General features: G+C 41.1%; 1 protein-coding gene across 1 annotated transcript in view; it reads right to left on the bottom strand.

The window, feature by feature from the left end:
* Positions 1 to 23951, bottom strand: part of lrmda (leucine rich melanocyte differentiation associated) — a 191006-nt gene that overhangs the window by 52820 nt on the left and 114235 nt on the right. Inside the window, exons 3-5 of the mRNA XM_068721388.1 lie at positions 10187 to 10313; positions 8675 to 8814; positions 5489 to 5615 (exon numbers count right to left, since the gene is read on the bottom strand). Of these exons, the coding sequence (XP_068577489.1) occupies positions 5489 to 5615; positions 8675 to 8814; positions 10187 to 10313 (394 nt within the window). The remainder of the gene's footprint in view (positions 1 to 5488; positions 5616 to 8674; positions 8815 to 10186; positions 10314 to 23951) is intronic.

Genomic DNA, 23951 nt, shown 5'->3' with positions numbered 1-23951 from the left:
ATAAGAAGTGTAATTGAAGAGATGCCTTAGTGGCTATGCTATTGTTGCATGTACAGGGGTTGTGGAGTTGTGCAACCCCTTGGCATGCAATGAAAGAAGGCTCAGTTTTATAGAGGAACAGAATAGTTGGGAATTTGCTTGACGTATGTCTAAAAAAATGATGTGTTCAATGATACTGGAAGGTGAAAGTGTGTTATTTCCCTGTAGTTTTGTGTAACTTAAAGGAACTTTGAAAACAGCAAAATCACTATAAAAACTCGGCCCTTCCCAAAGGCTTGTAAATTAATCCAGTTGGAACAGTATGTGTAAAAAGCAAAAGCTTTGCAGCTTGCCAATCCCAGGCACTCAACATTATTACACTAATAAAAACTTAACAAAGACTTACATTATACAGATAAAAAAAGAGAAAAGTTACATGAACGATCGCATGATTTGTCAAAGTTTATGAAAACTTTATATCAAAATGGAAGAGAGAGACATCTCATTATTGTTGGCCAGCCTTGGCCTGTTTTCTGACAGGCCTCAAACTCCACAGCTAAACACAAGAGACGTCGAGACAACAAATGCTTCACCACAGAGGCGTTCCTTCTCTGTACTGGATGCCAGCAGAAGGAAAGGAAGGAAAATCAGTTAATGCAACGCAGCCACTTCAGTGTCTCATAAAAGTCCTTTCAAAAACACATGTTTGTTTTTATGCTCTTTGTTTTGCCAAAAATGAGTAATACATCTATCATTTTTGCCTGCAAGAGTGACGTGACACTCAGGTCATGCACCCCGTGTCTCCAGGCTTTGAAAGAGGCAATAAATCAATCTTGGCGCTATTACTTACAATTAATTGTGCTTTAAAGTTTTACAGTGTGTTTATGATATGCAGGGCCTGGATGATTTATGTGGACGGTTTGAGTCACTCCCTCTAATTGCTGTTGTTTTCCCGGCTTATAACCCCTGCGTGACCTCTCGGTTTAAGCTGCCAGAATGCTCAGAACCAGGCTTGTTGCACTGGTCTGGACACTGGACAAGCGTATACTTCAGCAGTCAAAAACCAGTCACAGAGAAACACACACATGGAAGCATAAAGCACTCACAGATACTGACAGGCAAACACAGATACCTGCGAGAATGAACGCTTGGCTCCTCGGAATAATCTGACACAAACACACAGTGTTTTTTCTCTATCATACAAACTAAACACGTCCAAACAGTTATAAACAGCTGTTTTAACACTTTGGATATGTTGTCATTAAAAGACGGAGAACAGAGCCACAGTGTCTCAAGTGATGCAATCACAGATAACAAGACATTATGTAAGATGGGAAAAAGAACATCATTTGAAAGCAAGCAGATCACAATATGTAGTGGGTTTATTTGTCTGAACATAAAGCAGACAGGCACTCAGTATGGTTACAGTTTCCCCACAACGCCTACTGTAGCCACAGTGTTGTCCTTACTCGAACTGCTGTATACAGTACATATTGATTCAGGAATGTGTCATGAAAGAATGGTGACAAATAAGAGTTTTGTATGTATAATAGCTGGTGCAAATACAGAATCTAGCAGAGAGCGAAAAGTGGTAATAAACCTGCTTCCACAGCAATCTGTTGGGTTATATTGCCTTCCCCTGTTGAGAACCATATTCTTTGAGTTTTCTCGGAGGACACATTTGTTCAGTAAAATGATTCAGCAAACCCACTGAAGGCACATTCACAAAGCGCTATATTGCATGCTGTTTGTTATGTTTGAGAGCTTCGGGGAACTCATAACTCTCAAGCAGAGATGAACGTGGCAACATACTTTACAGGGTACATTTGAGACTTGAAAAGGAAGCAAAACAACCAGCCTATAGCAAAATGCCTCCTCTTTTTCCAAAGTTGCTTTGCAAAAAAGCCACAATCATGCATCACATAATGCACAATCATGAGTCTAAAACCACGCAGTCTATCTTAGATTTGGACTGTTCCCTTCGGTGCAAACTTAAAATGAACTGCTGTCTTGTGCAGAGTAAAACAGGTTAGTGTCTGGGGGAGAAAAAACAGAACTGAAAAGATCCACTTGAGGACTTTCCTGGCTCTGTCACTGTCAATTCCCTTGAAGAACCGTTACCCTGTGTGCAGAGACTCATGGGACCCGGGAGCTGGCTCAAGCCACCCTGCAATGCAGTCTGCTTTACATTATACGCAGAAGGATGTGGGGGGAAAAACTTGTGTTCATGCTAGAAAATCAAGTCAAATACTTCGTTCAGGCAAAATCTAAGTGACATCTGAGGAACATTTATACCCGCTGACGTAGCTACAAGCTGTGCTTCGTAAGGGGCACCATGGATTTACTTCATTCACTGTGAAACACTCTTAAACATGTGGCAAGAAGTAAATGTTATTCTACTAGTTAGATTTGCTACGCACTTTTTTTTTAGCAGTGCTTGGGATCTGAAAACAGAATGTGCTGTCATAGTGTTTTGATAGACATGGCCAGTTTAACCCAAGGGTTCGGCAGCATAATGTGGGCTCCGTGGAAGAGCGGAGGGAGGCGGAGGAACCGGGCCAGAAAGTACCACATGTATTTTCCGAAAGCAGCCCAACACAGTCCAAATGGCTCTACGTGGTTTAACGCCATTTCATTCCATGACCTCTAAATCCTCAAAGAGAATTATCACATTATAGGATTCCAACACGCCCAATTTCCCAAAATACAGCTCTAGGCTTTTCCACTCTGACTCTGCTTGTTGTGGTTTTGGGAAAACACTTCAATTGTCCCCACGTTGTTTTTTTGTTTACTTCAGGTATTTATATATTTCTCTCTCTCTCTCTCTCTCTCTCTCTCTCTCTTTCTCTCTCTCTCTCTCTCTCTCTCTCTTGTAGATGTCATTTCAGTTCATTGCCTCCATTTCTGTCAAAATACAACCACAACCCAAAAAAGAAAATGACCCCCCTTCTGAGTTTGACGCAAACACCAAAACATACTGACGAGTCAGAGACAGCTCATTGTCACCCACTTATGGTGTCATGTCCAGTCGTGCATGAAGGCATACAATAACAATTAAACCTCAGTGTGTGAGCATTGCTATTCAATTTGAGCATGTTTCTTTGTTTTCCTCTTTGTCACAATGTTTATCTTTGCACTGATGGTTTGACTCTGTGGCATCAAGATGTTATACATGTATACATATATCAATTCTTCTACAACTTTTTGTTAATTCTGTACTCACAAATCTCCTCGCAGGTTTTTGTGTGTATGTGCCTTTTCCTGCAAACAGTGGGCCATTGACTGTCTGCTTGTGATGCAGGCAACATGGAAAACATTGGGAATTTCTAAAAAATTGTGGCGTTCAGATTGTGTTATGGACCATAACTGCTTTATCAAAACCATGTGGCGGCGCCCAGTGCCATGCCATAATGGCATGATTGAAAAGGAGTAAAAACTGTGGTCACAATCCACTCCGATACGACTCAAGAGAGGTCTCCAAAGTTCAGCACTGTCGATTTCATAGCAAGACCATTAACTATTCCAACACGCACATCATGCAATGGGAATGATCTGATAGAGCACGGGCTCTTTCTTCAGATTTATGCTGTCATGAATGGGCAAGGATCACCGTAACCCTGCTGCCGTTGCTGCTGTTTCTATGGTTTCATTTTATATACTGTAAACAGCAGGAAGGAGATTTGTCTTTAAGAAAAATGAACTGTACGCAGAGCAAAAAACTTTTTATCAATAAAACATTTAAATCACGTCTGTTTTCCTGTATTTTTTCCCTCCAATACTTACACTAATTGAGACTCAAATGGTAGTGCAGGCGACAGCGAGACAGCTAATTACCATCCTTTGTAATGAAGCAAATGGCAGACACTGTACCATGAGCCACTGTTATGAGCAACACCCTGCTGTACCAGACATAAACGCAAACACAAATATCTAATTATGCCATCATCTCTCCTCGCTTTCCTGTTCTGTTGCAGACGTCGCATTAATTGGTGGCCCGCACTATTGGTCAGCTTACAATCACTCTGATGATGTGGACAATTAGAGCCGGGAGGTACTCATGGCTCATCAAGTCTGTGATAGTCGACGCATCACGTCTCATCTAAATCAAAACAAATGTTATGGAAATGCCACCGTGACATCCCAGGGCCCCGACACGGGATAAGTCCCGGCAAAAATTCTCTTCATTGTGTAGACTCAGTCTGCTAATAAGTAACTGCGGGTAAGACAGCAAAAGCATGTTCAAGCACACAAAATACAGTGTGCAATGGGAGGTAGACGCGTTTTCATCAAAGCTCTAACCTTTTACTTTGCATTGGGAATAAATAATCATATACAGCAGGTTCAAAGACACAAAGACAGAAAAACACACACATCATGTCAGCTAGAATCAGTGATTATCTTCCCTTTCATCTAAGGCTGTGGCGACAAAGGCAAACATTTCTTTTCCCCTGACAAGCTATGTAAATAAAATCTTATAAAGTGACTTTACCCTGCCAAAAAGCATTGTCAAGGTCCTTAGTTTCGTTTTATATAAAGTGGATGAACATTGTTTTCATTCCACTTTTCTCCATCTACCAAACATGCCAGACTGAGGTTAAATTATTTCAGTGTTTTGCTTTCCTGCTTGCCACTTGCATGAAGAATCAAGAACAAAGCATAGCATGAACTGACACTAAAACAGAACACTATCTTATCTGAAACAATAAATATTTTGCTTTTCTCCTGCGCTTTTAAACCCGACATCACCTCACATGCTTCTGATTTGTCATTGGATGCCTTCGCTCTTGCTATTCTGGATCCATTTTAACCTCCCAGGCTCACTGTCAGAGCCCCAGAGACCTTGAAACGACAAAGCTTAGCTGATCCAAATAGTAAATATTTCATGACCTTACAATTACATGAAATCAAATCTAGGCGAAAGCTGTTCATTTATATTGCATTATCAAAGGAGTGGAAGACGGGGGAAAAAAGGGTCGGGAAGGGGTGAATTGGTTATATCTATGAACCGCCCGAACTCTAATTAGTCTGTGTGGCCCAAAACAAGAGAGGGAGGAATAAGTGCACGGGCACGGTATAATTAAGCGATTGTGAGCGCCATGTACGTGAGCTGTCACTCCAATCGCCAGCCATGTCACACTTGGCAACACAACCGCGACCGGACAGCCGCCCGTCGTCTTTGATCTGGGCTCATGCATACGAAATCAGGTCAGGCTGTGGTCACACATTCACACACACACACTCACACACACACACACACACACACACACACACACACACACACACACACACTTTAAGCGATAGTAAAGAGAGACTCTTTACAAAAGGGCCGCAGTACTAGGACCTTTGTTAAGGGAGACAGGAGGAGGAGCATGCACAGGAGGAAAGGAAGGATAAAGGAAAGAATAGAAAAAGGGAAGAAAGGGATGAATGTGACAAATCCAAGACTTCAGAGGGAATACTATTTAAAACAGTGTACACAGAAAAATTAAATAAATGGGGCTTAACTTACAGCTTCCGACTTGGGTTTGACCACTTTCATGAAGGCTCCTCTTGCCTGCGCCTCCATCATTTCTTTTTGGGTTACTTTCCTGGTGTCCAGAAACTTCAGCTGGGGCAACTTGTGCAGAACAAAGTACCTGTGGGCAAACAACAATTCAACTTTAAACTGTACCGTACTGCTGCTTTGAAAAGGTCTCCTTGTAGGCCTGTTCTTAACAAAGAGACAAACATAGAATCAAGGGAAGTGATACACTAATCAAACTGACACACGTTCTAATATGTAAATTCATGCATCAACAAAACTTGAAAAGAAGCCATGTTTACTGAGATTTAATGTTGGTGCAGATTTAATGGTGATATTTTCTTGCATGTTATAACCTTCAAAGCTGATAAGAATAAGTACGACATATAAATAGCACAAAAGGAGATACAACCCGTCTGCCAGAGCTGTCATTCTGGCAGCATCACAGATATCGCTCTAAGCTTTCAGACACACTCTTGTCTTTCATTGGTAGGGAGAGAAACGTCAAAAGATAATGGTTGGAATACATAGATGACAACAGATCCTTTCACAGGCAGGCAAGGATAGAGGAACGAGTATGTCAGGGCTGAGCTGGTAGCCAAAAAGGACATGCATGCAGCACCTAAGTGGAGGGTGAGAAAGGACGAGGGATATGGGCACAGACAAGACCTGTGCGCAAAGAACCGTGACAAATTGATGATGGCAATGGCGATGAGGGGAGATGGCAAAGCTTGTGTCAAGTTTTCATCACCTGAGGATTATAAGGAGGGGATGCAGGGATCACGTTTGGACTGACACGGAACAGAAAACATCTGATATAGTTTGAAAGATACATAAAACAGAAAGAGTGCTTATCCACAAAAATAAAACAACTGATTAAAACACTAAATATGTCATATGGCCCTAAATTACTTTTTATAGGAACATTATTAAGAGATCTTTTTCCAATGAGAGCACCAGCACTTAAGTACAAGAGGCCCCAATCCCATCCTGTGTCTCCCTCCCTGTAAAAGGACTTTGTTCAGGGCATTTCCATGATGAAATGTGAAGATGCCCTTGGGAGACATGCAGGGAGGTTATTCTCTATAGGTAACCTACCATCACAGGGTCAGAGCAGATGACAAGGCTCTGTCAGCCAGTAGGGATATTAATGATTCAAACCAACCGTAGAGGGAGGATACGAGAGCACAGGGGGGTAAGGGGGAGGAGAGAGGACTGGGAGAAGAAAAAAAACTCAGACTCACACACTTTATTTAGCAATACCAAACATGTCATAACAACAATAGGATTTTTGTTGCCCTTGGAAGTGGATGTTGTAGAGCAAACTAGATTTTGCTACTATTATACTTTCCTTAAATGTCCCTTTTTTAAAGAACTCTGTAATTTGGTAGGAAACTATGGAAAATAAAGACAAGTTTCTAAGACAATACATATTCTGTATGATGTATGTAATCATTTATTTGATTTTTTGTTAATTTATTTTAGCAATAATTTAATGTATTTATTTGAGTTTTATATAGTAGTTAAATAGTTGGATAAAATGAATTAACTGATGTTAAACAATAACGACGGGATAAACTCACAGAAATACATTTAACACTAATTATTTGCTTGAAACTTTGTCCTCTATATTTGTTGAATTTTACTGTATTTTGCCTCTAAATTCAAACTACAAAAACAGACACATTTTAAATTATTTTTGTTTAGCTCACATGTTATGCACTAAATAAAAGGCGGTTACTCTGGTAAAGGTCAAACCAATAGTTGAACGGAATTACTTGAGGACATTAGGAAACTCTGGGGCCCATAAAATTCTGTTTTCAAAACAATCACTAACTTATACAACAAAACAAACAAACTAAATCATATCTATAGACACTGTGGCCATTAAAAAAAAGGTTGGGTGAACATTACAGTTGGTGGTTGAGGCACCTCAGGCACAAGCTCTTTGATCGGAAACAAAACGAGATCGGACAAACTGATAACTTTCCTCAAGATAAGAGGTCAAAGTATCACATAAAGATATGTTAATCTTTATACATCACAGAAACAAAGAGAGAAAAAAAAACAGAGGTTGAGTTACGTTTCAGTTTTCTGAGGAGATGGTGTCCCACAAGCACAACTCCGCATAATCAGTAACCATTGTGAACATATATTACAGCCTTGAACTCTTGTATTATCGTAGAACTACAAATGGCCACATTGCGCACGCATGGTCGGCTAAGAACAGGACAACATTTAACCTCCACGCAGACGACACAATGCTGTGTGAATGAATGCTATATTTCTATGTCGTTGCACTAATTGGGGCACCGATGCAACGCACTACGGTAGTTCACTTGAGAGACCAAGAGCTCCCGAGGCATTGGGCTGGGTATTTATTGCCCAAGGCCAGTGCTGTCACGACCTGCATATAGCCTAACCTTGTCAGACATGAAATCTGCATCACGCTCAAATTGATGTTTTACTATGTGACACATTATGAATATTACATTACAGGACCCTAGACATTGTCAGTCAAAACAGAACAGCTTTCCTCACCAGCAAGATAAGCATGCGAGCACAGAGGAAAGGGGGAGAAGGGGAGGCAAAGTGAGAGAGAGGGGGGGGGGGGACAAAAAGAGAGAAGAAAGATTATTCAAGAAAGGCATGGGTGGTAAATGATTAATAGGCAACGCAGAGTCAGAAACAAGCACTTAGGGCTAAAACAGACAAAAGAGAGTATGCTTTTCGCCTTTTATCGCATTTCATGTAAAGGACCCTGACAAATGGTGGTCATATTGCATGGCTTGAGGCCTAGCTTGATGTTTAATGCATCATCTGCTCTGGTAAGGTAGGGTAGTAAACACTCATTTGTGGTGGTGACTAGTCACACATGAAATCCATTTTGCAAACTGGAGTGTAGAGGGGCCAGTTGACAAAGCTTTTAGAGTGATGTGGTTGAATCCACAGTCTGCAAGTGAAATGTAGGGGGCTGGATGTTTTTAAAAAAAAGGAACATCTCCAAATCCATTACTTACAAAAAGCTATGACTCTGAATAGCTTAGTATCAAAACTGTCTAAAATATAAACACACCCACACTGAACATTATCTATCCATCTATCTAAACGAGTCAGAGTGATATCTGTTCCTTATTTATGTATAACATCACCACAGTCCTTGTAGTAACTGACCTGTATCTCTGGTAGTCGTCCTCATCGTTATCCGGGTTGACCAGCTGGTTGGGGCAGGCCTCATTTCCCAGCAGGCTTAGGTACACCAGTGACGGGGTCACATCAGCCAAGTGTTCCAGCAGGGCCTCGATATCAGTCAGGTGTCAAAGGGCGGATGTCAAGGACCTAACGCTGTTAATTACATTAGCATTTACTACCCGCACAGCCCCTTCCGTGCCTGTCTGCACTAAAACACGTCACTGTCAAATTTACCGAAGTGCTCAAAGGGGTTAGTCACTGGCTTTGTGAGACTGGGCAGACAGAGGGGCAATTTAAGGTGCAGGCTTTGGCATATAGTAGTGACACAATTTGGCTGCTGCTCTCTCTCCCTTTCTCTCGATCTCTTTCATTTCCTAGGTGGCCGGGTGCAGAACAGTGACAAAATGATGGATGCCCTGTGGTTCAAACAGTCCGTGCTTCCCAGAGCCGTGCTGTGGAAAACTTTTGCGAAACGTGGAAAAAACAAACAGCCCCTAAGCAGGCACATTCATCACTAATACATTCACTTGGAAAATTGAGCCCCAAAGTGTCAAAATACAACTGCACTAATGCAGTGCTCGAGCTTTAAAATGGCACTGTGCCACGACAGGATGTACATAATTGGCCTATTAGCATGTGCCGACCACTTCACAACCAAACTCAGCACACAGTCCCAGACGCACACTTCAAGGAGCCCCAGTTTTAATGTTGACTCTGGAAATGCGTGTGTGTCTGTGAATGTGCAAGAGAGTGAACATCGTTACCCAGCAGGATCTGCATAACCAGAGGAAAACAGGACACATTGCGAAACCTGTACTGAAGCTTAGACGGGAAGTTCACACATTTCTGACTGATCATAAACAGCCTCGCAATGTGTCTATGTCTAGAATTTAGGGTGGTTGCGCGGAGCTCGGTTTTTTAACGTGTTTACTTTCGGTGAAAAGTAGAACACACAGAGCCGCTATAATCAATGAGCCAAAACGTGAGTGTTCTAGTGCGTTTAGTGACAAATTAATTTGTGATTTATTTTATTTCAGTGAGTTAAAGAAGTGTAATTATGCATAATGGATCCAAATATCAAATATCCTGATTTGATTCTTTATCATTTAAAATAACTGATATGTTCCAACAGCAAATACATCACAAAACATTATGTCTCATTCTTTGGATGTTTGGCTAGTTTTAATCCTACCCTATTTCTTCCCTTTAAAAATAAAACACATCTGTTGTATTGACTCTAAAATCTGATTCCACTAGAGGTCCCTGTAGTTCAAAAACTAGTTCTGTGTTCCTCTTCTCTCTTTTGAAACACACAGCGCTCCCTACAAAAGCACAACATTACCAACTGGTTCTCTGACACAAGTGCAAGTTATATCAACATATGAATGTAAACAAAATAAATTGTTGATTCTGATACTGATGTATGTATATGTCTGGATAGTAAACTGCAAAACAAAATGAGAAATGGACTGAATGATTAGTGTGAAAGGATATTTGGTTCTTATTGAGTGTAAGGGTGTGGAGGTTGGGTAACCTGGGCAACAGGAGGTCATTTCCAAGCAGATTGTTGTCAACGACCAGCTCTTCCAGCACAGTGAACATTTTGAGACCCGCCAGTGACCTGCAAAGATAAGGCAACAGGAAAACTGTTACGGCTCTAAATCTGGTCAGCTGTTATTGTGCAGAAATATATATTTCAGCCTCCCTCTTTCATACGCCGGGAGTGTATGGGTCTGGGCCTGTCAGGGAAGTGAATGACAAGAATTAGTGGTGCTGAGCTCCCCTGGCATGGTGAGGCATCCTTCAGCGGCTGGCAGGATGAGGGATGGGGGTCACTTGTGAGTAGCCAGGATTCAAAACAAAAGGCTTCAGAAATGCGGCGGGCAGGATGAATTTGTCAATGTCTTGTGCCTTGAGGCGCCCAGTTTCGCCTGACCCTAACCCTCCATTCCCAAGACAAATCACTCTGTCACAGTTCACCTTCACTCCCCAGACACAAATTTAACTTGTCATCCATCATTTTCACAGAGGAACCAGAATACACTCGCAATCACAGATGGAATGGAAGGGGAAACTTTTTTGCAACTCTACCGCGATATGGGGGTTAGTGTTGGGATTTTAACATCAAAGGATGTTTTTCTTTAAGGAGGAATTTTGCCTTTCCGCTTCTTTTTATGACAAATTGCAAAGAGGGGTGAAGGGTCATCTCAACTCTTTCCCTCTCTGTCTCTCTCACACACATTCACACAGGCATTAAAATGATGGAGGGTGGTGTTAGAAGTAATGTTAGGGCCCTGCAAAGTTCAAGTCATGGAAGGTGCACAAAGGCAATGTGTGTGTTGTCTAATCCTTCACACTGTCAGCATGCCATGTTAAAGTGTCCTGGGTGACTTCATTGACATTTAAATCTGCCAGAACTTGACACATACTGACTGTACACTTCTCAGGAATTATTCCTCACAGTTAACACAACAGGTGTTTTTTTATTTTAACACAGTATTTTTAATTCTTAAATATCATTTCAAGATAGAAATGATTTACTCCAAGCTCAAAATGCTCTGAATTATATAGATTCTAATTTTAAAAGATCACCTTGACATAAGTTACGTAAATATAAATTCCAGCGAGCAGTGTCACATTGCAACATGACAATCTCAAGGTACAGTCAGGACTTCACAGCTGCAGTGTGAACTATTGCTCCTTTCTAGATCTGCCTAGTGTCAATGGCTGCCATAACACATACCAACTTAGAACTATGTAAATATAACACCTCTATCATGACAATCTGCAAATCTATGGCAAAAAGCAGTAAGCTTCATGGGGGCAGGGCATAATATGCAGTCACATTCATTATGCAAACTTAACTACAAAGCAAGGAAGGAATTGAAACATAAATAAAAAGATGATTACAATGCAGTGTACTTGTCCAATTAATTGGTCAGTGGGTAGCCATTTATTACACCCTTTTAGTTTGCCAGACCAACTTTGCGGTTTCTTGGGGGCTTTTTCTGGCCAATCAGCTTGAACTCCAAGTGTACGTAGTTCCAGGCCAAAACACACACATAGATGCACAGAATTGGACACACTGGCAGCAACTTTGAACTACAAAGCAAAATTATCTTTCATCTTTGCATCTTTCTTCTTGTGTGGAAAACGACAAATAAGCGATACGCCGTAGACTTGCAAGTGAGGCGGAGTGAGCTGCCTCATTTCAAAAGCCATCAACCTTTTGCAAACACACACACTTGATACCCACAACAACAGCTGACAGCACCTAGCCAGTGTGCTGGCAAAGCCGCTAGCTGACAACCTCTTATCAGGTCTGATTAATGCATTGGCAAGATGGATGAATAGAGAGATGTGCCAGTTTTATGAAATCCTTCTCTGGTTTCTTTTTTTTTTTCTTCCCCCCTGGTGCTTCTCATTTATGAAAGCAAAAATGCCCATTAAGCTAGAATACTTAAATCTATAGAGATGGGAAAACTCATGAACCCCATTAGAATTTTTGCTTTTTTTTGTTTCTCTTTGATCAATTTACTGTTGTTTGTCGTGTAGATTTTTCATGATTTTCATTAGAATTGTTTTTTGAATGGCCTAAACTAGCAATTATAAAACAAACACATTTACATTTCTCAGCAGAGTTATTGTGTTTGAATTGACAGGGAATATGGTACAACATGCAATTAATCTGTGAGGCTAATGTATAGTTAGGCCCACACCATATTGGATAAACATTATTGCATTTTCTGTGAACAGAGGTTGCTAACTAACTCTTGCCACCTGTAAGTGTGTGTGTGTGTGTGTGTGTGTGTGTGTGTGTGTGTGTGTGTGTGTGTGTGTGTGTGTGTGTGTGTGATGGGCTGCAGTCCTGTGGGTTATGTTATTAGCTGCTCGGTTAAAAGGAGCCGCATGGCACAGGAGGGAGCCTTATTAATTGTTGTTTTCATGTCACCACTGCTGCGTGCACTGGCTGATTTAATCAGTTAAATTCACAGCCAGGGGAGAGCCACTGACTCCCATCCAGCATTAAATACAGTGCAGGGATTGAACTTCTAATACTTTTCAGCCTTCTGTGCTCCCTCTGCAGATTTCCATTGCTGGTTTCATTACTTTTTATAAGCTTTCTTGTTTTAATGTGTGGCTTGGAAAACTAACAAAGTTCAAACACTGCAGTAAAAGTACTTCACTTCTTTAAAAAAAAAAGGGGCAGCTTTTGCTCTTAACAAAACTAATGAGCATAATCGACTTGAGTCGCAGTGCTGTAGAGGTTTGGTAAATGGCAAACACAGGCATAACACACATGCAACACACACAGAAAATGTTTTTCTAATGATGTAACTCACCTTCTTCAAAATATGTTGTGATGATAGTGATAATGAAAATATTCAGTAATGTAGTTACTTTAGTTCCAGTGCAATGGTAAATTATGCCATTGATACTACTACTACTACCATTTTTGGCTTGTTTCATACATCTGATAATGTAATTTATATTCATGTATGTCATTAGCTATGAAAAACAATTTACGAAAAACAATAGAGAAAATCTTACAAATGCTATGTGAAAAATAATTTACTCACATCATATTGTATCACCTAATTGTGCAAATTTAGATAATTGTGATTTCTTTAGTAACATGTGATCTAATGCGTTTTCAGCCTCTAACTAGCAAGAGGGAGAGAGACAGAGACAGGCGGTGGCTTTAACGAGGTGAGGCGATGAATCCTCTCCTTGTTAAGATAATTATGATCAGCCTCATTGTCAGAGCTAATACTTCAGGCTGTCTTTACGCTTTGACTACCACTTAGCCTGTGTAAGCTCAGCATCATACATCATACGGCCCTGTGTGCATCAGTGTGTGTGCTTTTGAGCTTACATAAGTAGTGCATGTATGTGTTGAAATCCCCATTATCTGCTAAGATCCTGCCTACTGAGCACACAGAGCACATATACAAATATTTAGCTGGAGCAGAAACTCAGCACAGGAAGGAGGGAACTATGTGAGACACCAGACAAGGACACTGGAGAGAGACACTGACCCAGAGAGCAGCCCTGCCAGATCAATACACTAATACTAATGCAGACACAGTGATTGATGAACCACTGCTGACAACAGAGGGAAGAAAACTCTCGACCATTATTGGCTGAAATGTCAGTCACTCCTGCCAATGGTGTGTGCCAGTGTCATGTCATATATCCTCAAGCAGCAGATGAAAAAGTGTGTGTTACACAGTCTCGCTTATTATGTCCGCTGTTTTTGAAACTGCTGACTGAATGATTCTCAATTTTTTTAGAAACTGAAGACAATAGGTCCAATGTGGAGTTTTTCTTAGCCACAAAATACAGAGCTATAATGTAAAACAAGCTCAAAGTTTTCCCAATTACCGAAAGGGTGAAAGAGAACACAGAGGCCACATCCCTGCAGCTAGCACAGCAATACTGAAAAAAGCTCCTGAGTCTAACGTATATCAAAAACACAACCAAACACTTTGAAAAGCTGGAGAGCCCTCGCAGCTGCAGTCCACAGTTAAAGGCCTGATGTCCTCTCAAGGGTCACAGTTGTGCAGAAAAGCAATGCACTGTTATTCTAAACGGCCGGCCAGAGCTGCAGAGTGACGGGCATAATGACGTCCTGTTCAGAAGGCAACAGATAAATGTTTGATGAATTGACCAATACAAGGGCCATGATGGCCTTCATATGTGCATAATGGACTATTCAGAGCACACTTCAGATTGCCTGCCAGGATAAGGTACTGTAATGAATGGGGAAAGGAACTGGGCCTGGGCAACCCAGTATGTGGACTAGCTTTAATAAACTTAATAAGAAAGGTGACTGGAGGAGGGCTGGTTAGAGAGGGAGGACAGAGGCTGGAGAGCCATTCAGCCTGAAATAAGAAACATTATGATAGTTCTCGCCACCCTGTGCAGTGCAAAGTATCTCTCAATCTTGATCAGTAATATAGCAAATTAGCCATGTTACCAAATTGTGTTGTCTTGCAATTAAAGTAATTCTCTAACAGTTCCCAATAGAAATATACTTATTTTAAGAAATAAATGCATTTGAATAAATAAACAAATGCAGTGGAAATAAGTTTATTTCAACCAATCTTTAGATATATTGTTTTGTGCTATAAAAAAAAAGCCACAATGTTAAATACGATACTGAATGACTTGATAGAACTGATGTTTTTGTAACAGAGTGGTCGTGAGCGTAGAAGGCCTACAGTTATAAAGCTTTGTGTCAATAAAGGAAAAATTGAGGATAACATATAACCTATTAATACACAAGTATCCATTAGTTCAACACAGCTGCATTTCATCAGTCTAACCCAAAACAAAAACACAAATAGACATTACAAAATACCAAAATGCAGCATCAAAACACTATCAGGATTAGCTCGTGGTAAATAAGATGGCATTATCTGTAAAGCAAATGAATGCCTTGCAACCCCTCAAGCCCCCAACATCCCTCCTACCACCTCCACACAGCGCTGATCAGGTCTGTTCCAGCACTCTTCCCTCCAGCTACAGTTTATGGCCTATACGTGTCTCTGTACATGCATCTCTGATGGCGATGGTGAATTAGTCATTATCTGTCTCTATCCCCCCACAGCTCTCCCTTTCTCACCCCCCTATCTCCCTCACATGGAGACAGTCAATGCTCAGTGTGGCACTTCTCTCTCTGTATTGCCAGGCCTCAGGTGGCAGTCATTTAAAGATCACACGTCCAGGACACACATAGCCTTCCCTGAATGCATGTCAATTCACACATGGGAAGGGGATTACATGTCTCCTCCTAGGCAGCTGCAAATTACTATTAATGGCAATGCAAATCATTAGAGTACGTTTGGAGCCGCCAGCAAATCTGTTCTTTATGTGGGTTCACTCTTAATCTGTTCTGAATATTGCGCTGTGCTTGCTCCTGATAGCCTATGTGTAGAGCATCACTAGCTACAAAGCTGTCAATTGGAGGTGGCATGCCAGATTGAACTTTACACAGCGTTACATCATTTGCAAAACAAAAATATATATTTTTAGAGAGCATAAACAAATTCAAGCAAGAAGAAATCTGTGAAATACAATTAGCAAAGTTTTTGTTGATGAAGAAGTTGAATAGCATCGCTCATTACTTCGTGCTATATGAGGTTATTATGTGAGATCTGAGTGCAGATTAATTTGTTGAAAATGTCTACACCATGGTGCGTCTGTTGAACGTTTAAAGCTAGCTTCGGTGTGTTTGAATGATAATACCACTGTGGATCCTGCAGTGTCTGAGTTATAGACTATCCCCGTGGATATTTCCTGCTGAGTGTGTGAGGTTAATATTCTCTCTTAATGTCATTAGCGCTGACAGAGGGGCTGAGAGCACTGTGAATCAGACAGGGACTGATCCTGTCCTGTGCGTGCATGCACGCAAACGCGCACATGCACACACACACACACACACACACACACACACACAAAGAGTCAGGGCCAGACAAAATCAAAGCAACTGTACTGAGGTCAGCACCTGGCCTCATGCTTCCCCTTGCATCTCCAATCCCTGTCTGATTAATGACCCTGGATCAACCCTGGCCAAGGGATAAGGACTTGACAGACATTCCTGTCAGGCCCAACCTCATAAGCCTTGCTTGACCCCGGTTTGGCCCCGGATGAAGTCTAAGCTCCAACAATGACCCGATTGAGAGGTAGGAGAGCGTTTCCTCTTTCCCGGTGAAGAAAGAAATGGAGAGATCACTACAAAAAAAGGTGGACGTCTCTTTTGAAGTTTCAGCAAATGGGGTTTGTTACAGACTGACAGCTGCTTCCAATGTACAACACTACATTGTACACTGTGAAATACATCACCAGAGAAGGGAGGCAAGCAGTATTGCTCGCGAGCGCCGGGCTCCTTTCAGAGCCAACACAACACTTCCCTCCTCATAATACCTGGACTGTGCTCAAAGTATGGCCATGTGTCTTGTGAATGTTTGTATTGAAAGATTAGTTGTCTATCAACATGACGAACACCCTCCTCTCTCAGTGAGCAGGAGCTGAAAATCAATTCACTGATGGCTTCTCAGTCAGTGAGGACATCAATGCGGCACAAACAAGTACACACAACCTCTCATGCATGCTACCCAGGCTCACACATCTTTAAGTGTATATAATAACATTACAGTGACAGGGTCAATCAGCCTATAGTATACTCCACATTACACAATTCGTTTTTCATGGATACAAGAATGCACAAACCTAGTATATGTCTACAGAATATGTAACTAGAAATGAACTCATGTACTCTTGCAATAAAATAAAGGAACCATTAAATAATAGATGCCGCGATCTGTGAGGAAGAATCCCTCAGTGCCCTGTCTGCCTGTACGCTCTGTCATTACAGTGTTCAGGCTCAGTGCTTGTCAACATTTCCCTGAGAGGGGGAGCCATCCCGCATTACGTTTGAGTGAGTTCAACTGTCAACTGCCAGCCATTTGTATGCCTGAGCATCCACCTAATAGCAAATAATCACTACCCTGCGCTCTCTTCATGGCAAATGATCGATGTTGTCTTGAAGTCTGATGGATGACCCTGCCAGAGTGATGTCCAGGCATGCATTAAAAACCACCTCTATGAAATGCCTGTCAGTCTGATGAAGCGGCTCAAAAAAAAAATCACAGGCTTGCACATACTGACACTGAGGAACGCATGCACACAGACAAAGGAGTAAATGAACAAAATGGGCGAGAGCCATGATTCGATTAAACAATAGAAAAAAAACAAAAGTTAATTTCCTTATATTAGTGGAACATTTTATAATGTGACGGGACCTGTGGTGTGATTGGTAGACAGCATTACTAGAGGTAGACTGCTCAAGTACCACCTGGGATGCTTCGTTTCCTTCTCTCACCCTCTCTCCCTCCTTCCCTCTCTCTAACACACAAACAGCCCCCTATTACCCCTCAGTGTTCAGATTAAAATGCACAGCACCACAATCTTTGATCTCCCACTTGCTGACACAAATCCTTTCAAGCCTCAACATTTTCCTGCAAAGGTAATTAGTGCTAATTAAAAAGTTTCGAAAGCAGTCTGCGGCTGCTGTTGACGCTGCCGCTGCTCGGGCGCGCCCTCCGTCAGATCACCCATCTACCCCCACCGCTGGTCCTGCGGAAGCGTGTGTCAGCTGTGTTCCTGCCTCTTTTGTGCAAAGGATCCCATAACTAGACGACACCAGTCAGCACAGAACGTTTGTTGATACAGGATGAAATCTGGAAGCCCAGTAAGGGGTCTAACCGGTGGTTCTTCCCCCCTGACAAACCTGTGCTCTGCAGGAGAACATGTAATGACACATGTAACAAATACAAATCCCACAAATAGAACAGGTGTAGTCTTTAATTGGGATACCCTAGCTTGGGGGGCTTGTAAACATGGAGTAATTAACTTGATAAGGGATTCAATTTGCTGAAAATATCATTGCAGGGAAACATATCATTTAGTATGAACTGCAATTTGCATAATGATAACAAATGCAAAGACTCCAAATTCTTTTGCCGTAATGAATAAACACATTAGTAATTAAAGAACTTCCTGTTTGGTGCGATTACAGTAATTTAAGATGAAGATATAACTTGAGCAGTCTAACAGTGCTATCACTCATTCACCAGCCTGCCTTATTGCTTTCATCAAGCCATTATTATAATATAATTAGCTGCCTTTCTAGCATATTATTAAGTGGCTTGCTGAGTGTCAGGTACAGAGGCGTCTCAGAATATGACACACAAAAAAGCAATATCATTCCACAATGTTTCAAAAAGATAATTACATAATCTCAGCGTGGAGAGCAAACAGAAAAGTGATAATTAGACAAGTATTCCTGCCAATTAAAATATCAAGCCTTGTATTTTTCCCCCGTGTGAATTACAGCTTGCTGCACTTCCATGTACAAATGATAGCATTACATTGCTCATGTAAAATCGTCATAGGGAAATCAATATAACTGTAGTTACAATATATCAACATTGACTTATCCTAAATGTTTTCAGTGCGGCTTGCAACACCATTCACTAGAGGCCAGAAGGTTTTCAGGGCCTTCTAAACCTTGAAAGGTAACAAGTATATTGAGATTTTCCAAGATGACAATGAAAGCCAGTATGTTTTAGCTCTAACAAGCCTATAAATAGGCTTAATGATTGACACATATGTGTGCCAAACAACAAAAAGCAGAGAAACAGTAAAGTTATTGATTTGACCTTTGGGATAGTTCCTTCGTTCATCGTTGTTGTTTTTTCCTTGTCCTACACCTCAGAAGGAGATAATAGAATATGTCACCCCACAAGGCAGTTTGAAATTGAATGCCATCATTTTAATTGAAATGTTATATTCTGGGTGACATCTCTGTCAATGCATAATTGGCACTGAATCCCAGTTTGGATGTACATATTTATCATTCAGCGTGAGACACTCAAAGACAGAGACAGATACGTTACTTTGATGAAATGACAGTCAGATGTGGAAAAAAATAGAACTGCAAATCAACAGTCACGCTGTCAGTTAGGCTTTTTGTCACAAAACTTGCATATAAACATGCATGATTAGAAACAGTGAACGAGCTGTAGGCTGGAATCAGTGTTCTTGCTCCAGAAGTGTGTAAATAGGCTTATTTGGTCCAAGCAGAGCAAATAAAATCCAGAAGACAGACTTAGAAGAAAATCATAGTAAATGATGGACACTTATTGGGAGAAAACCTTGCACATTACGACAAACTGCACAGTGTGAAAGTGCAATTACAGAATATTTGAAAGCAAGGGACACACTTTCCAAAAGTTACTTATGTAAAGTATTCACTGGTCATATTGCAAGAGCAATTAGTATATTTATTTTAACAGTTTATAAAGATAGAAACACCGCTGTAACACAAGATCTAGTGATTCATAGACATAGCTTTGAAAACATATCTTGGCCTTTCTGTCTCTGTAGTTCCCTGACACGGCAGCTTAAAGGAAATGTGATCGTCTATCAGCCCAGTGTAAACCACAGACAGCAGGGCAGCTCCCTGAGTAAAAAAAAAAAAAAAAGACTAAATCCCTCCCACTCTCTTTCACTTTCTCCCCTCCCCGCCTCTCTTCGTGTCTTACCGCTGGCCCATTACCTTTACTGAGTGAGGCTCATTAAAGAAGGCAAGTTGAGTCAAATCTTTCTGTAATTCAGCAGAGGTGAATTGCTGTCAACATCATTAACCGTCATTTCTCCAACTCACTTCAGTACTTATGAAGTGTTCTTTATTGTGTAATGATCCAAATCTCTTCTCTAAATCGGCCCTCTTCAAAGGCCCTGGAGGACATACCACCCATGCAGCCGCCTGACATGCTAAAGGGCCAGATTAAATGTGGCTCCATCATTGCGTTCCTCTTTGTGCTTAAACAGATCCAGCATTTCATCCTGCGCTTCAGCTAGCAGGCAGCGTTCCTCAGAAGGAACAGGGTGGAAGAAAGATCAGCAGACCCAAAGAGTTCAGCGGAGAGAAAGGATATTGGTTTTCAAACACAGCTGTCTTATTAATCTAGGACCATACCTTCAACTAACTTTCGTTTGGTTTGCTGCATTATGTCACCACATTTCTGCCAATAACCTTCTTCCCTGCCTTTTGTTTTTTTAAATACGTTTTATTGGTAGTTCATTGATCTCAGGCCATTGGTCAGGCTGGCTCCATGGCTAATTACAGTGAGAGTTGCCCTGCTTGTCATGCTAGATGTCCTCTGAGTCCTGTCTTAAGAGAAGCCCCTTTTGTGCCTCCACTATTGTGTGTCTCCTTGTGCTCAGTATCATGCTATGAGATGTCCTCAAGGCCTTGTGTTGGGGAAAGCCTCTTTTGTGCTGACACCATTGTGTGTCCCCAGTGCTGAACCCCCTGCTAGGTAGGAACACAGACAAAGTGCAGAAGGGGGATGCTTCTCAGGGCCCTAAGACCTACAGTAAATCTTCAAACAATTTAGACAAACAAAACAGGCTGCTGTGCTGTGGTGAGAGTAGACAAGGAAAAGCAGATGAATAAGCAACATCAATTACTGGGGCTTTGACCTCCAAGCCCCCACACCATGGCACACATTTCACACCAAATCGCCCCAGATTGAAGTTGACACTGCTGGAGTAGAAACACTGACCCCTCACAAGGCTAGCGTTTCAAACTTAAGAGCAGAGAAAGGCAGGGGGGACTGACAAACTACATAGAGCAAGGCCAACGTGGAGAGGAGACAAGGAGGAGGGGTATGACAAAAAAAACAAAAAACGCATAATAGCTCCTAGTTTGTTTCAAAGTGAGACAAAATGGCTCAATTTGAGCACTTAGGCCATCGAATTGGCCCAGCTGAGGAACAAGAAGAACATGCGAGGGGACAACCGCATCAGGCCACTGATAAGGAGCCTATAACAGGAACAAAGCCAGATGTCCAACAGGCTTACCAGTGAACGTAAGTGGGACTGGACCTTAGTGCCGCTTCCCCTGAAGCCTTTTTACTCAGGCACATAAAGCCTCCCTCTACTTTGTAAGCTTGGACAAAGGTAAAATAAACACATGGGTCACATTTATTCAACACAAAGTACACTGCTCTAATTAAAAGTTCCTCAAAGATCCTTATCACGAAAAGAGATACCACTTTAAGTGTTATCTCACTTTCGAATGCTGCATTTCACAAAAGAGTCTATTTTCATTATTACTTTGATTGAAAACCCCCAAAAAAGAGTGTCTCCAAAGGTGAGAAAAGATCATGCAATCCTATCACAATTTGTCAATACAGTGTTAATTAATCTAATAACAATCTGCTCTGAAAAACATGCCCCATACAGAAGACATGTGTCTAGCAGCGGCATAGCAGCACATTGACACATTTGGGGGCATCAGGCTCTGGATAGACACAGTCCTAACAATCTCCCAATCAGCCCGGGGGAAAGCAGAAAATATGTCTCAGGTTCATGGAGCAAGCGTGAAACTTAGTAATATGACATGGCATACAAAAAACAGAGCAAGTCTTTTTATAGCCAGATGTGAGAAAGAAGCAAAAAGAATGGAATAAAAGGGAAAAGGTGCTTGTCTTTTTACCAAAGAGAAATGTTTTCAGGGTCCTTCTATTTGATGATGGATTTAAGTGAAATGACACATGTGACAGACACACTGTAGTAATAAAAACCTTGTAGGAAACAGATGCAACAATTATCAAAGACGGGAAGGGGGGCAATCTATTATCAGGATGAATGTGGGAACAATCCGTTAAATGAGCTTGAAACCTTGTTGTGTACATATATTATTTTAGGATGTAATTATTAGACCAACATGCATTCTACTCTTCTCGTTCATGCATGATACAAACAAAATAAATAATTTCTTCATGCAGAATACTGCAGCATGGGCAAAACTCAAACATTAAAATATATATTACATTCCCACTCTTTGAAATTTCCAGTGTACTAATATGAACATTGTGGAGGTCATTAGCAAATTTAATAAAAGCCTAAAACTACTTTTGCCTCTATGAAACAGTGACACATTGACAGACAGACAAGGAGGTCTGTCAGGCAGAGTGAAGCCTATTCACAAAGAATCAAACCTGACATTATCACAAACTATTTAACCCTTCTAAAAGCTCCACATGCTTGACTAACGTATGGGACTAAAGTGTGAGCACCTGTTTCAAACAATGAAACCATTGGCATCGTTCCCCCTGATCACAGACATTCACACAGAATGATAATGGAGCCTACGCCAGTCAGTCAGTCAGCCGTCTTTGCAAATGGAAATCCAGAGGAAGGTGGAGATGGGAATCATTTTATCTAGTTGACACACATTACAACGGAGAATTTCAAAAGAGTAAGATGGAAGCTCTCAGGTCAATTATGGTGTCAAGGCTGTCAGCTTGCAATGAAATATATACCTTTGAAGAACACTTTACTCGAGGGATGGGGTAAAAAGGATGGGAAGACGTACTGTTTAACCCAGAGACCATATAAGAATATCAGAGATGATGGAGTAAAACGAGGCATAATAATGGACCATTTTCACTAAGCACACTTTGTCAAGAGAGACAGACTACACCCACTTCCTGAGGGGTAGTATCAAGGAATATTTTTTTGGTGGCCAAAGCTTGTTAACGGCGTGAGTTAAAACAAGGTGCTTGGTCATTAACAAAGTCATTAAGATAATGGGAAAAAGGTGATTCACATGAATTATAAGTTACGCTGGAGTGCAACCACACACCCTTCTGTTTTTTTAAGGATTTGAGTTTGTAAAAAATCATGCATGCTAAACAACCAAACTAAGTAATAGAAAACCCCTTTAAATGAGTGAAGAGTTTTCAAATACACAGTAACACACACAACTTTGTCTCTTCTGTCCTTTTTTTTTATTCGAGCCTCCAAATGTAAATGTCCTCAGCCTCTATTGGAGATATAAAATACTAACCTTGAGACAGTGAATGAAAGAGGGAATTATGGGTAATTGTAGTGTCAGAAAGGGAGACAGCTGTATGATGAGATTCTGTGTCATTTAGACAATCAGAAACTTAAGAGGCAGTGTGACACATTTCTCCCCCTCCATCCGACAAGGCTCCTGACACGGCTGGTGATAATTTCCAGGAGAGAGAAAAAGAAGAGACAGAAAAGAGTGAGTGGAGAGAGCACAAATGAAAATGGAAGTCAGAAAAAAGGTGTGATTTCTCCTCTTCCATATGCAGCGTGGGCCAAGTGATAGCCTGTGTGCTGCATTCATTGCTGGAATCAAGACGAAATATCCCCTTACATGTCAACCTGCCATCCAGATAAGAGGTGTCTGAAGCTCTGTATGAGATTAATACTTCCCAGCTAAAAATGACACAGGATGTGAAGGGGGACTTTTGATCTCTGTGTGGTGAAGCTACTTCAGCAACAGTACAAGACTCACTACCGAAGATACAAATTTCCCACTGAGGTCAGACATGTGCATTGGACAAGTACCGACAAATAAAAAACATACCTTACATTATGGTTGAACCACAAATGGAGAATAACATTAAGTGCAGTTGTCAGTTTACACACATTCACTGAGGCCATAACGAATAGGAGATAAATGAAAGGATGAAGTGCCTGTCTACATAATGAATTCAATAAAAGCAACATTGTCTGCTTTGTCACATTTCAAAAAGCAGTGACGTGTAATTACAGTTATTTGTAGAAATAGCCTTCATTATCATCAATGAGGGTCCTTCCGTTTTAAAAAAGCTCAACAACCTTCTAATGGAATTACCTTATGATATTG

The sequence above is a fragment of the Cebidichthys violaceus genome, unplaced genomic scaffold (assembly GCF_023349555.1).
Source record: "Cebidichthys violaceus isolate CVI_PGR_0920_01 unplaced genomic scaffold, fCebVio1.0.p SCAF_10, whole genome shotgun sequence".
Taxonomy (NCBI): domain Eukaryota; kingdom Metazoa; phylum Chordata; class Actinopteri; order Perciformes; family Stichaeidae; genus Cebidichthys; species Cebidichthys violaceus.
The sequence above is the reverse complement of the archived record's forward strand: the minus strand, read 5'-3'. Positions and strand labels throughout refer to the sequence as shown.